Source organism: Aquarana catesbeiana, linkage group LG04 (assembly GCF_042186555.1).
Source record: "Aquarana catesbeiana isolate 2022-GZ linkage group LG04, ASM4218655v1, whole genome shotgun sequence".
NCBI classification, from domain to species: domain Eukaryota; kingdom Metazoa; phylum Chordata; class Amphibia; order Anura; family Ranidae; genus Aquarana; species Aquarana catesbeiana.
The window spans coordinates 141934810-141947597 of NC_133327.1; the positions used below are offsets into that span (position 1 = coordinate 141934810).

Consider the following 12788-nt stretch of genomic DNA (forward strand, 5'->3'; position numbering starts at 1 on the left):
AGCAGACCTTCAGTCATTTTTTTCAGCTTTCCATCTATTAAATCTTCTGCTCTTGTTGTTTTAACTTTGGATTGTAAAACTTTTTTTTTTCCTGCCAGTAAATACCTTATACAGCCCACTTCCTGTTTCTTGTCTGGTAAAAAGCCTAGGCTTATGACATCATGCACAGCTCTCTCTCTCACTCTCCTGAGTTTGCCAGGAAGGGAGCAGGGATGAGTTAAAAGAGGGCCAACCAGAGCTGCAGAGCTGGAAGTGTGCCTCTGTGTGTCTGTGTAAATCCAGGAAGTGAACAGGCAGCAACTTCAGCTGCCCACAGTTAAAATGGATGCAGCCAGACTCAGTGGAGGGAGATTTCTGCAGCATATTTGGCAAGTACAGAATCACAGTATATATAAGATAATATGCAAAGTGGTTGGAGGGAAGCTTCAGAATGGCAAATATGTTTCTATTACAAATTATGCGGGCAGACTGCAGTTCTTCTTTAAGGTTTGGCCAATGGAAACTTCTTGAAAGCAAAGTAAAAAGTGTATCTGAATATTCAAACCAAATTCATTCATACCGCCATGCTTTTTTTTGTTGAGAAATCACTTACACTAGCATTTCTAGCCATGGCCTTATTGAGTAAGACGGTTCATGTAGCATTTACTTCCTGGAATTCATCTGCCCTTAGCTCGGGCATGCAGGAGGGTGTGCTTAGATGAGAAAGCCCCTCCTCCAGATGAAAGAAAAAAAATGCCCATGAAAACCCCTGGAATGTATGACATTATTTTGGCCTAGGCCAGAAAGATAGAAAGCAACTGAAGAAATGCAAAAAAAAAAAAGAAAAAAAAAAGAAGAGGGTTAAAACAGGTAAATATAATATAGTTTCCTATCTATTTACTAATGCTAGCAGCATAAGGATTCAAAATAGTCAAGGTTGATTGCGAGGATGAAGTGGAACTAAACTTTCTCATTTAACAATAACTATTCTTTTTTTTTTCCCCAAAAAAATTAACTAATAGTTATTGTTAAATGAGAAAGTTTAGTTCCACTTCACCCTCTCAATCAACATTGACTATTTTGAATCTTTATGCTGCTAGCTTTAGTAAATAGATAGGTAAGTATATCAAATTTACTTGTGATAAACTTTTATTTTTTTTTACATTTCTTTAGTTACTTCATAGTTTCCATGCCTAGACAAATGAGGTCATACATCCCAGGAGTCTTCAGGAGGGGTTTTTCTCAACTAAGCACACCCTCCTGCCTGCATGCCTGAACTAAGGGCAGATGGATTCCAGGAAGCAATTTCTACATGGATCATCTGCCCTTACTCAAGATGGCCACAGAAATGCTAGGGGTGTTTTTCTAAGTGATTTTGCAAACAAAATAAAGCATGGAGGTATGGATGGATGGGTGAGTTTGCTTTGAATATTCAAAATGAATTAAATAGTGCTTTTGAAGTAGCAGCGGTTACTCTGCTCTCCTGTAAGCAGTTTGAGCCCTGCTTTATGGGGGATTACAAGAGGCTGATCTCAACACATATTTGGGTACTTATGTCAGTATTGTATACAAATACATTTAAAAAAAATAATTAACATTTTTTTCTTCCCTTAAACTCTTAACTTCAGACAGATATAAAGGAAATGTGTAAATGCTAGCTGCCTGGCATTCTTTGAAACTGGACAATCATGTACGCGGTGAACTGTGAATATTTGATGTACACGTTTGTTCCAAATATGTGGCTTAGAAAACCACCGGGGACAGGTCAGCATGCTATCCAGGCAACACCACAGGGTACTTCATATGTTCATTGCTTCTCAGATTATGCTGCCACTTTCAGGTAAATAGACAATGGCCAAAAAAAAAAAAAATCCCCCACCCAGGTATAACCCCTTCCAACTCAGCCAAGTCTGAGTTTTTAACTAGTTTCCTTGGGTAATGGATGAGCCTCCCTTTGTCTCTCTGAAGATTTTTCTTCTATCCTTAGTCCCATAAAATGTTAGCCTATTCCTATTACCCCTGATGGGGGAATGGGGGGGGGGGGGGGCTCTTTCTGGATTGTTTGCTATGGCCAGCAGGCCAAGAGGGACTAAACCTGGACTGCTTGCCCTGTAGCTTGACTGGTGAGTGCCTCTTAATTGTGGAGCAAAGTGACAGTTTCCCCCGCCTGACGTTGCTTCCTGTGCTTTGGCATGTTTCTGGGCAGTTTTCACTTGAGGTGCCATAGAGCTCTCACCCCACCAATACATTCTTTTACTGGCTCATCACTATCAGAGGCTGCCTCACTAGTCTAAAGAAATGTGCAGGAAGGAGCAGGCAAGCTTCAACACTAAAAGAGATGCAGAAATTTTACCTCTCAGAATGGTCTGGGATTTGATAGTAATGATAGTAATGGCCATGTTCTGAAGCCTGCTGCAGGCCTGTGTCAACAGCTCTAGGTGCCTGAGCCCCCATTCACACCAATGCGACTTCAGGTGCGACATGCGATTTACAAAACATACTTGCAGTTGCACCTAATGTCTTTTAATGGCACCATCTTAATAGGTGTGATTTGAAAATAGCTCCTGCACTATTTTTGGCAAATTCATGTGCGACTTGCATTGACATCTGTGCATAAAATCACACAGATGTCCACATATCTCGGTATCCAGCTACCGGCAAAATTAGTGGACCTATAGTCTAGAAATTTTCTCCCCATCCTCAAAACCATCCAGCAAGATCACCAAAAATGGGATCTGGGCCCTTTCTCGGTTTGGGAGAGCAGCCATTGTAAAAATGAATATCCTTCCCAGACTCCTATATCTTTTGCAGACCTTACCGATCAAAATTCCACTAACATTTTTTTCCACATACAAGCAAATATGCAAAAAGCTAATCTGGGGCAAAAAACACCCTCGATTAGGTTGGACCAGACTAGTAACTCCTAAACTGAAAGGAGGACTTGGACTCCCAGATATCTATAATTCCTATTGGTCTTGCCGCTTGGCCAGAATAGTTGACTGGCACTTCCACACAAAGACTAAAGACTGGATCAGACTTGAGGAAGCGTTCTCCCAACTGCCAATCCATCACCTACCGTGGATTAGACCGAACTCGATCCCTAGGGAAATCACTGCCCACCCCCTAATTGGTCCTACATTACAGAATTTTTGCGCTGTGTGCAAAAGGTTTAATATTGCCTCTTCACCCCGGCCGTTGACCCCTATCGACCGAAACCCCGATTTCCCATCAGGGCTTACAGAGCTCGCCACACATAGTTCACATGTAGATCAATCGACTAGGGTGGAAACCTTTTGATAAGGGTAAGCTCTTACATTTTCAAGCCCTTTCCTCCCGCAGCCATGACCAAAACATTCCTTTCTTCAAGTTCCTGCAGATCAAACACTTCTTAACTAGCTCCAAACCACTCTCCAATTGGTGCAGATAATGCACCCCCTTCAAAGCAATCTGCTCTAAATCGGAGCCCCAAAGACACCTAATATCAGATATATACTCCCTACTGTTCACAGCTGACAATCCCAAAAACAACGTGACTAGTTAACAATGGGAAAGGGAACTTGCAAATGACATTTCAAAGGAGGACTGGGAGCGAACACTCTCCCACATACACAAAGGGCCCACAAATATCTCCGCACAGGAGAACGGATTCAAAATCTATTCAAGGTGATATAGGACCCCAGATAAAATCCACAAATACCACCACAATATTTCTCCACTATGTTGGAGATGCAACACGACCCACGGCTCTCTGCTCCACATATGGTGGGACTGCCCACTGATACAAAACCCTACTGGAAAGAAATACCCTGTTTCAGGGCTTTTTTTCCCTCAGAGAATAGGTGCAGCAGGAACCCACCCTCCCCAGTCAACCCACCCCCACCCCTATTCCCGCCCCCAACACCGCCATTCCTTGGGAAAGAGAAGTAAAGTGTTCTTTACCTTCTCTTCTCAGCTCACCCTCTCCCCCCTCTCCACAGCTCACCCCCTCCTCCCTCCACCCACAGGTTACCTTCTCTTCTCTCGTCCACAGTTCACCTCCCTCCCCCCCACAGCTCACCCTCTCCACAGTTCACCTCCCCCCACAGCTCACCCTCCCCTCACAGCTCACCCTCTCCACAGTTCCCTCCCCCCCCCACAGCTCACCCTCTCTGCCCTCTCCACAGTTCGCCCCCAAGCTCACCCTCTCCCTCTCTCTCTACAGCTCACCCCCCCTCCCTCCACCCACAGGTTACCTTCTCTTCTTCACAGTTCACCTCCCCCCCACAGCTCACCCTCTCCCCCCTCCATCCACAGCCAGCTCACCCCCTCTGTCCCCACATTTCACAATTCACATTACCATGCACAGTCCCCTCCCCCCATCCACAATTCCCCTTTTAACCTCTGTCAACATGTCACCTCTGCACACCCCCCATCCACTGCTTACACCCCCAGTCCACAATCACCTCTGCACTCCCATCCACAGCCTATCCCCCCCTCCACATTTCACTTCTGCGCCCCCATCTACAGCTCTAACCCTCTACAACCCCCCATCTTCCACCTCTGCACCCAAGCCCCCCCAGCACTCGTGACCCTGTACACATTTCCCCTGCTCACAACTCTCACTTTGCACAATCTAACCCCCCCAGCTCTGACCTCTGCAGAACATCCACAACTTCAGTCTCTACTCTCTCTGCACAACCAGCCCCCCTTCCTCCCCCTTTCCCTCCACAGCTATCTCACCTTCGTTGGTATTAGAGCCGTGCAGCAGACTTCCGTTCTGTCAAATCAGGCTTTTTTTTCCCCCTTCAGCTTACTGTGCAGTCTCCTCCATGCAGCTCCACCTGTCAGATCAGTGTAGCACAGAACCGAGGAGGAGTTTCAGAGAGCTTCACTCGGCTCACGCGGGGATAGCTGCCTCTGAAATCCCCCATTAATGCCGATAATTGCGGGCCCCCCCACCAGTCAGCTGTGGAGCACATTCCCTGGATGCCTAGCATACAGAAGCTGGTGGAGGAAGTGAATGGTATAGAAAACTTCCTCTACCGGCTTCTGTTTTATGTGACATACTGCAGAGAAGAGGGCTGCCTGAGGTGGCGGAACTGCGTTCCGGCAAGTTCCGGCAGAAAAAAAGCCCTGCCCCGTTTGATTTCTAATATAAACGATCTACACTCCAGACTTCACACCAGCTCAATATTTACTTCACCACACATCCTTACCCCAGTCGACCTACAAATGATCTCTTAACCTACACCTTATCAACGCAGCCAAAATGCTTATACCTTTACATTGGAAGGATAGCTCCCCTCCTAGTATCACAGAATGGCTTAAATGTGTAGGGAGGATCGCTGAAATGGAAGACCTAATCCAACAGGTGAGAGATACCCTGACAAAGTTCAGCAAAACTTGGGCATGCTGGATTTACTTCACAGAATCTGCGGAATTCCGCAGTCTATCAAAAATGACCCAATAGCTTAATCCGGGGGCACCTACACAGCATAAGATAACTAACTGAAACAACTAACTGTACCCTCCCACTTCATTCCCTGTACCCCACTATACCCCTACCCTTCTCTCCACAAAACAGAAACGAAGGTTCCTTAATAAAATTTTGAGCTATACCAGACAGAGTACGCATTACTCAATTCCAATGTACTAGTAGGAGATTCTGCCCTGAAACCCATCCCTGACGATGGGTTTAATACACACACTATCAGAGACACAGAGCAACTCACATATACGGCTCGTATTACCAGTAAGATTACATGATAAAAGCATGCTGTAAGCGCCCCCACCCATTCACAGTTTGCTCCCTTGGTGGCTCGCTCGGATTCTCCACAAACTCCTTATAGAGTCTCTCATATGTCTCATCTTATAACTCAATGGGCTCGACCCAAACGGGTCTTTCTGATTACATACATTGATATGTCTAACTGATTACTAAAGTTATCATTATTCTGGATGTACTCAAACTCTATTTTGACTGTACGTATGTAATTTTCTCTTTTATTTCTTCTCATGTACAATGGAAAATAAAAATATAACAAAAACATTGAAACAAAAACAAAAAAAAAAAACACAAAAAAAAAAAAATCACACAGATGTCAGCAAGACCACAGATGAAATTGCACTGTCCTGCGGCTTTGAAATCGTGCTGCAGTAGCACAATTTCAAAGCCGCATTCAGTGTGAACAGAGGCTAAATAGGATACTTGCAGTATTTTTATTTTATGAAATACAGTTGTTTTAACTGCAATGCATGTTGTAGTGGAGTCTGAGGGCCTGGGTGTGATGACTGACAAGGATCCCAGGAACACAATCCTTGTTGGGCAAATGTACAAATCCTTCAGCAAAAAAATTATTTGCATATAAGATTTGTGTTTTTAGCGGTCTACCTGAAATTTATATTTAGTACACACAGACTAGATTGCAGAACTTCAAGAAGCAACATGGAATAGAATTAATAGAATTACTTCACAGAGCTGGATTCCTGGTCTAAGTTATCTTCTATCTTGACTGCTGCACTGCTCGAATGGAAGGAGGAAGCATTGCTGTGGTCAGGTTCTGCTTTCACTGTAAACAAATATGCAATTTAACATGAAATAACAGCATATAAAGTTTTCACCACATTCACACCTCAGTTGTGCCCGCTCAATGTTATACATGGCACGTAACAGTGTTCCTCAGCCTCTTTCCAGTCGGGGCACCCTTGAAAAGTAATTTAAGTCTTGAGGCACCCCAGTCCAAGGCTTGGTTCACGTTACTGTGTGTCGTGGAACATACACAAAATCGCGCTCGTTCCTGACACACAGACAAATGCTCTGCTCTTTAGGGGTGCCATTAATTCTTAATGGTACCCCACACATTGGCAAACATGGGGTGATTTTGGTGCGGCGCAATTTTTAAAAAAAGGTTGGGGACTTCTTTCCCTGCATTTCTGTGGGTAGGGAAGTCCATTGAAATGAATGGGCTGCCTTACATGCAGCCACACAGATGTGAACCAAGGGCTTGTTCACATGTCAGGTTGGAGGGGGCGGTAAAACCACACGGTAAAACTGTTTTTACCACCAACTTCTCCCCCTTTAGCTGCAGAGACAGCAGCTGGGGGTGTACACATGCTTTGACTGCAGCTGGAGGTATACCCAGGGTGAATGGGGCTGCACTGCAACTACTCCGCAACTGTGTGCATTGCACGGTTGCGGTGTAGTGATGCTGCATTTACAGGCTTAAAACAGGTGGTGAGAAGGCAACATATTGCCTCTTTACCGCCTGTCAAACGCCTCGGATAAGTGATCTGAACATGGATTGCTTTCCAGAGGAGCATCAGTCCTTGCTACTATCACAAACCAGCCCTACAAAGGCAGTTCTGATTGTACAGGAATAGGGGAGTCGGGATTAAAGGTAACATACACACACACACACGTATATATGCACACATGCAGACACACGTACACAGGGTCAGACTGACCATTCGGGCACTCTGGCACTGCCCAAGGGCCCCATGCCACTAAGGGGCCCCATCAGGGTTGCCAGCCTCAATAAAACCAGGGACAGTATGTAAAAATCTGTGTTTTTTTTTTTAAATCCCAAGATTATAGCTGCCCGCCTCTCCAGTACCTTTTTCAGTGTGTGTGTGTATTCTGTGTGTGTATACTGTGTGCGTATATTGTGTGTGTATACTGTATGTGTGTGTGTGTGTATACTGTGTGTCCCCATAATCTATTGCCTGGGGGCCCCATATTCTCCTATTGCCTGGGGGCCCCATAATCTTCTCCTATTGCCTGGGGGCCCCATAATCTCCTATTGCCCGGGGGCCCCATGAGTTGTAAGTCCACCCCTGCACGTACACACACACACGTATAAAGCCCTTTTAAAACGAATCTAGCACAGTACCTTTCCAGTTTCTTATTCAGCCGGGTATTGCAGGGGGAAGCAGAGAGCACAGCACACTTCCTCTCCCTTTACTTTCACTTTTGAGATGTACAGTTTGGCAGGGGATTGGGAGATCGGGCTCATCTGACAGCCCTTCTCTCCCCTGATCCCGCGGCACACTGATTGAGAAAGGCTGGCACATAGTTCCGACAATAGCAATATAAGAAAACCTAGCATTGAGGTCTGTAATACATATGTATCATAAAGGCAATGGTAAATGTACTGACAACTCAACTTTTTAGACTAACAGAGTAATCTAGTCTCAAATAAAACATAATTTTTTGTGGCTGAGATGTGTGACAATGACCTGTTAGAGAAGAGCTGTTGGGAGCCAGACTAAGTGCGACTCTTGATGATAACACTGGTGTGGGTATGGTGCTAGATTTCCCACTGGGTAAAGATTTTATTAGGCTGGTACCAGTAGTGCCTGTGTGGTGTTGGACATGTATTTTGCTTGATGACACATTCTGTGTAGATGTACTGGAGCCTTCTGCAGCCTGTGAAAACAAAGAGGGGTGAAAGTGAGAATCAGTCCATAGATAATAAATGGCTACATTACACGAATGCATTTCACTTATCCTTGAACTCTTATTGTACCTGTTGAATTGATCCACTTGCCAACAAGGATGGCAATGATGTACTGGCCGTAGTTATTACCCCACCAGCGACCCTTAGCAGTGTGGTACCAGGTTTCTGTGTCTGCGATGTCACTGGCAATGACTTCAGAACATTTTCTGATATCTTTACTAATCCAGCTGAACCACTGTTTGCCTTAAATATGAAAGAAAAAAAAAACATGCATCCAAAAACTAGTGCTACCAGAGTTTTTAACAAGACAGCAGAAGACATGTGCATGTCACTGTCCCTCTATGTTAACACCATTACCATCAGAATACATTGTACAGTGACCCTAAAGTAACTTACAAAAGGAATATTACTGTGCTATGTATGTCAGATAAAAATTAGTTGATCATGATGCCTCAGAATGTTACATTATTCCACATTGAAAAACTCAACTCTGGCTCGTGCATACACAAGCCAGGTTCTAACTAAAAATCACTGTTTGTGATTGGGAATTTTTCTTTAATTTTCATAAATTATATAAATTATTACCCAACAGTTGTGTAGCAGTTAACAATTGTCAGTACATGAATGTGAACTAACTTAAAATTCAGTCAAGTAGCAAACCCAAGCATAAGGTGTGCTTTCCAGCACCAGATAATTAGAAAATAATTACATGCATTAGTCATATCCAATTAGAAATAAACCATTACCTGTGCAATCAGTGTGCTCTTCTGTCCAGCAGTTATTTTTATTGTTTGCTGACCCTGTGTAGATGATCCACCACTGCCCTGAACCACAACATTTGATCCGGTTTGCTTTCCAGATGTCTGTGGCGATGGCTGTCCAACTAAAAAGGTGCCCTGTTAAAGATGAACAAAACTAAGCACTGTTGGCAACAAAATAAACAGAAGCCATAGTAAATGTGGAGTCCTTTCCATGGGGCAATATACAGACCTGAGGTGTCTGTTTCAGAATATATGATGTGTAGGTGAGATGTTGGGGTAGCCCTGTAGATGTTCCTGCCGTGCCAGAGCCACCACTGCTGGATGCTCCCGACTGCAGATCTTAAAATACATGTTAAAGATTATTTACATTACAATATCAGTACAAATAGCAGACAAAACATTTGTACAAAAAAGAATGCAATACCAAATAATATAAACTACTGTATCACTTCGAGATGAATGCCTCCTTATGCAAGAACTCATAAACAAATAGACAAACACGACATATGTGATGCTATCTAACAGATATGATTCACCTCTTTTCAAGTTACAGGTTAAAAAATCACCATTTTATCTTCAAAGTGTTAATAAACCCAGACCCTGCATTCACTATATCTGGTCTCCCACAGTACAAAGAACATGGAAATGCATTATTTATTTTAGGAAATATAAACTACTAAATACCTCATAAGCAGTATATAGCAGTCTTATGACTTCTATCACTGTCTGGTTTGAAGCTTGCAGGAGGAGTTTTCATTCTCCTCTGACTGTCCTCTGAGGCTGCATGACCCCTGACCCTCTGTCTGGACAGTGCTGATTGGCCCTGTGCCGATCACATGCACCCAACCAAACTGAGCATGTGGAGAGTGCCTCCAAGGCTCTGTTCTTTCAGCAAATTGATTGGGGACAGCAAAAGAAGGGGAAGATCAGAAAAGACAGGACCAAACAGCCTTATTACACAATGCAGAGGATTAATCCTGTAGGTTCCACAGTAAGTATAACAATCATGCTTTACTCTATATACAAACTGATTTTACTGTTGTGGGTTTTAGTAACACTTTACCGAATGTCACAGAAAAAAAAAATAGAAAAACAAAACAACTAATGAGCACCTGGTGCCTTTTGCACCTTTGCATGCTTGTTCATATAGCCTACTTTACAAAAAGCTCAAATGCAATATTATTAGCGACTGTCTCTAAAGCGAGCTTTAACAAAACATTTCACAAATGTTTCGGAAACTGGTAAATTCTGTGTGCGAGCCAACATCAAATGTTAATAAATAAAGTATAATTAGCCAAAATATTATAAATACATGGTTTGGGTGTTAAACCATATCACAAGTGTATTCTCTGATCAATACAAACATATTCCTTTGCTAATAAAACATTTTTTTCCATATACATTATAAATAAACATGATGTGTAAAATTCTAGAAGTATAGGCCCTGTATGTACACTTACTTGCAGTATTAGCAGCTCTCAGGATTGCGCCTTGAGGTATAAGCAACAGCTTTCCTTTACCAGAAGTGCTCTTGCTGTTGGTGGTGAGGTATAATTTGGTGCCAGGAGGTAGATTTGCTAAGTTACCTAGGTTTGTGGATGGTAGCTGTAGAGTTGCCATTACTGTGGAAATTAAATACAATAAGTTATATCACTTCCAAAAAAAGAAGAAACATTAGGAGCTGTAAGAATGTAACATGAAAAAAAAGCAGTCACTACCAGGACAACTTTGTCTCTTTCAATGATTTTAATTAATCTTGGTTTCCAGACCCTTGCCTGGCTTTAGTTTTTAGATATTCAGATAAAGAAATTGATACAGAAATTGATTGCAATTGCTTAAAATATTTAGTGTGAAAACAGAGTGTAAGATACTGCCTTTAATGACAAAGAGTTGGAAAAGGATGGCAGACACCACTAACACGATTATTAAAGAGGGAGTCCACCCAAACCGCAAAAAAAATAAATATTAAAAGCCAGCAGCTACAAATACTGCAGCTGCTGACTTTTAATAAATGGCCACTTACCTGTCCCAGGGTCCAGCGATGTCGGCAGGCGACGCCGAGAACCCGCTCGGTTCTCGGCAGCTGCCGCCGCCATCCTAGGTGAGGGAATCAGGAAGTGAAGCGTTGCGGCTTCACTTCCCGGTTCCCTACTGCGCATGCGCGAGTCGCGCTGTGCAACGTGAGTGGTCCCCGTTATCTCCTGGGAGCTGTGTGTTTCCCAGCAGACAGCGTGGTGGGGACAGGAAGAGGCATAGACTCCCATGGGAGTCTATGCGGAAGTGGGTGCAAATACCTGTCTTAGACAGGTATCTGCACCCCCCTCCCCCCTGAAAGGTGCCAAATGTGACACCGGAGGGGGGGAGGGTTCCGAAAAGCGGAAGTTCCATTTTTGTGTGGAACTCCGCTTTAATTGGATGCTGAAGTAGGGTAGAAATGCTAAGCGAGCCGGTTTAACATTCTGGACTCAGTGTTAAGCCTTGTACTCAAGAGTTTTTTGTTGGATGCTAGTCTCAAATCAAAAGCGAAGAGGGTACTAACTATCAGAAAATTTTCGGACGAGAGAATTCAACGTCAGAAGTGACGTAAGGTGTTGAATTGTTTTTTGTATGTGTTCTTTCATTCCTGAGCATGCCTAGTCTTGCTCTTCAGATTTTTTTTTTGGCAGAAAATCGTACTAATGAAAAGAAAATCCGACATTGTGGTCACATCAGACAAAAATTTTGGAGCCTGCACATCCAGTTTTTGTCTGCCGAAAATTCATAATCGGCTGTCAAAAGCAGCATACTAACGATCAGAAAATCGGCAGATTGTTCATTGGACGAAATTTAAGTTCAGATTTTCTAAACCGTGTGTATGGGCCTTAAGACTGTAAAAGCCTACATATTCTGAGCAAGGGCTCTTTACTAGGGAATGATCACACCTGGGAGATTTCTTTATAAGACAGAACACATGGGTTCTCTTTGATCACTTCAGGAAAATGGAACAGGGGAACATGGATTAAGGTTAAAAACAGGAAGAAATGTAAAAACAGACCAGACAAAAGGGTGCTATATACATCCTTAAAGAACCATCACTAGGCGAAAAAAGGTTGTTAAATTCCCCCACAGGTCCCATTAAAATGCAAACAGTGGATAATGAATATATACAATATATTACATTTATAATACAGTATAATACATTTTTTAAATTTCTGTCATGCAGGCTTTAGCCAGGTTACAGCCAGCACTGAGCCCTGTCACTTCAAGGCAAACAAGGGCTTTCATTCACAAAAACACAAGCTGACAACAGCACACACTAGCTATCACATTTTCCTCAGACAGCGTAGTGAAGTACCTGACTTGTACGGTTGTCAGCTTGTGCTTTTTGAATGAAAGCCATTTTCTCCAGCTGCAATCATTCACTGGTGTGGGTACTTGAAATAGATTTCCAAATTTCCAGGATTACTCATATCAAATCTAAGCTTTAGCAAACACATATATTTTGTTTTTGAAAAGAAAGATATGTTATACCTTGCATTACAAAAGAGATAGTATCAATTATATGTTATAAAAAATTTTATGAAACTTTTTTTAAGCAATTTCAAGAGAAACAAATGAACCAAAAAGAGTTCAT

The 12788-nt window shown here is 42.9% G+C and overlaps 1 protein-coding gene across 4 annotated transcripts in view; it reads right to left on the minus strand.

Moving 5' to 3' along the window:
* Window positions 1-12788, minus strand: part of YEATS2 (YEATS domain containing 2) — a 114322-nt gene that overhangs the window by 38383 nt on the left and 63151 nt on the right. For 3 of the 4 annotated variants that reach the window (XM_073625817.1, XM_073625816.1, XM_073625815.1), the window contains exons 16-21: window positions 10636-10797; window positions 9405-9514; window positions 9161-9310; window positions 8484-8657; window positions 8194-8383; window positions 6428-6527 (exon numbers count right to left, since the gene is read on the minus strand). In XM_073625817.1, coding sequence (XP_073481918.1) covers window positions 6428-6527; window positions 8194-8383; window positions 8484-8657; window positions 9161-9310; window positions 9405-9514; window positions 10636-10797 — 886 coding nt within the window. The remainder of the gene's footprint in view (window positions 1-6427; window positions 6528-8193; window positions 8384-8483; window positions 8658-9160; window positions 9311-9404; window positions 9515-10635; window positions 10798-12788) is intronic. The other variant, XM_073625818.1, reaches the window with a different exon arrangement.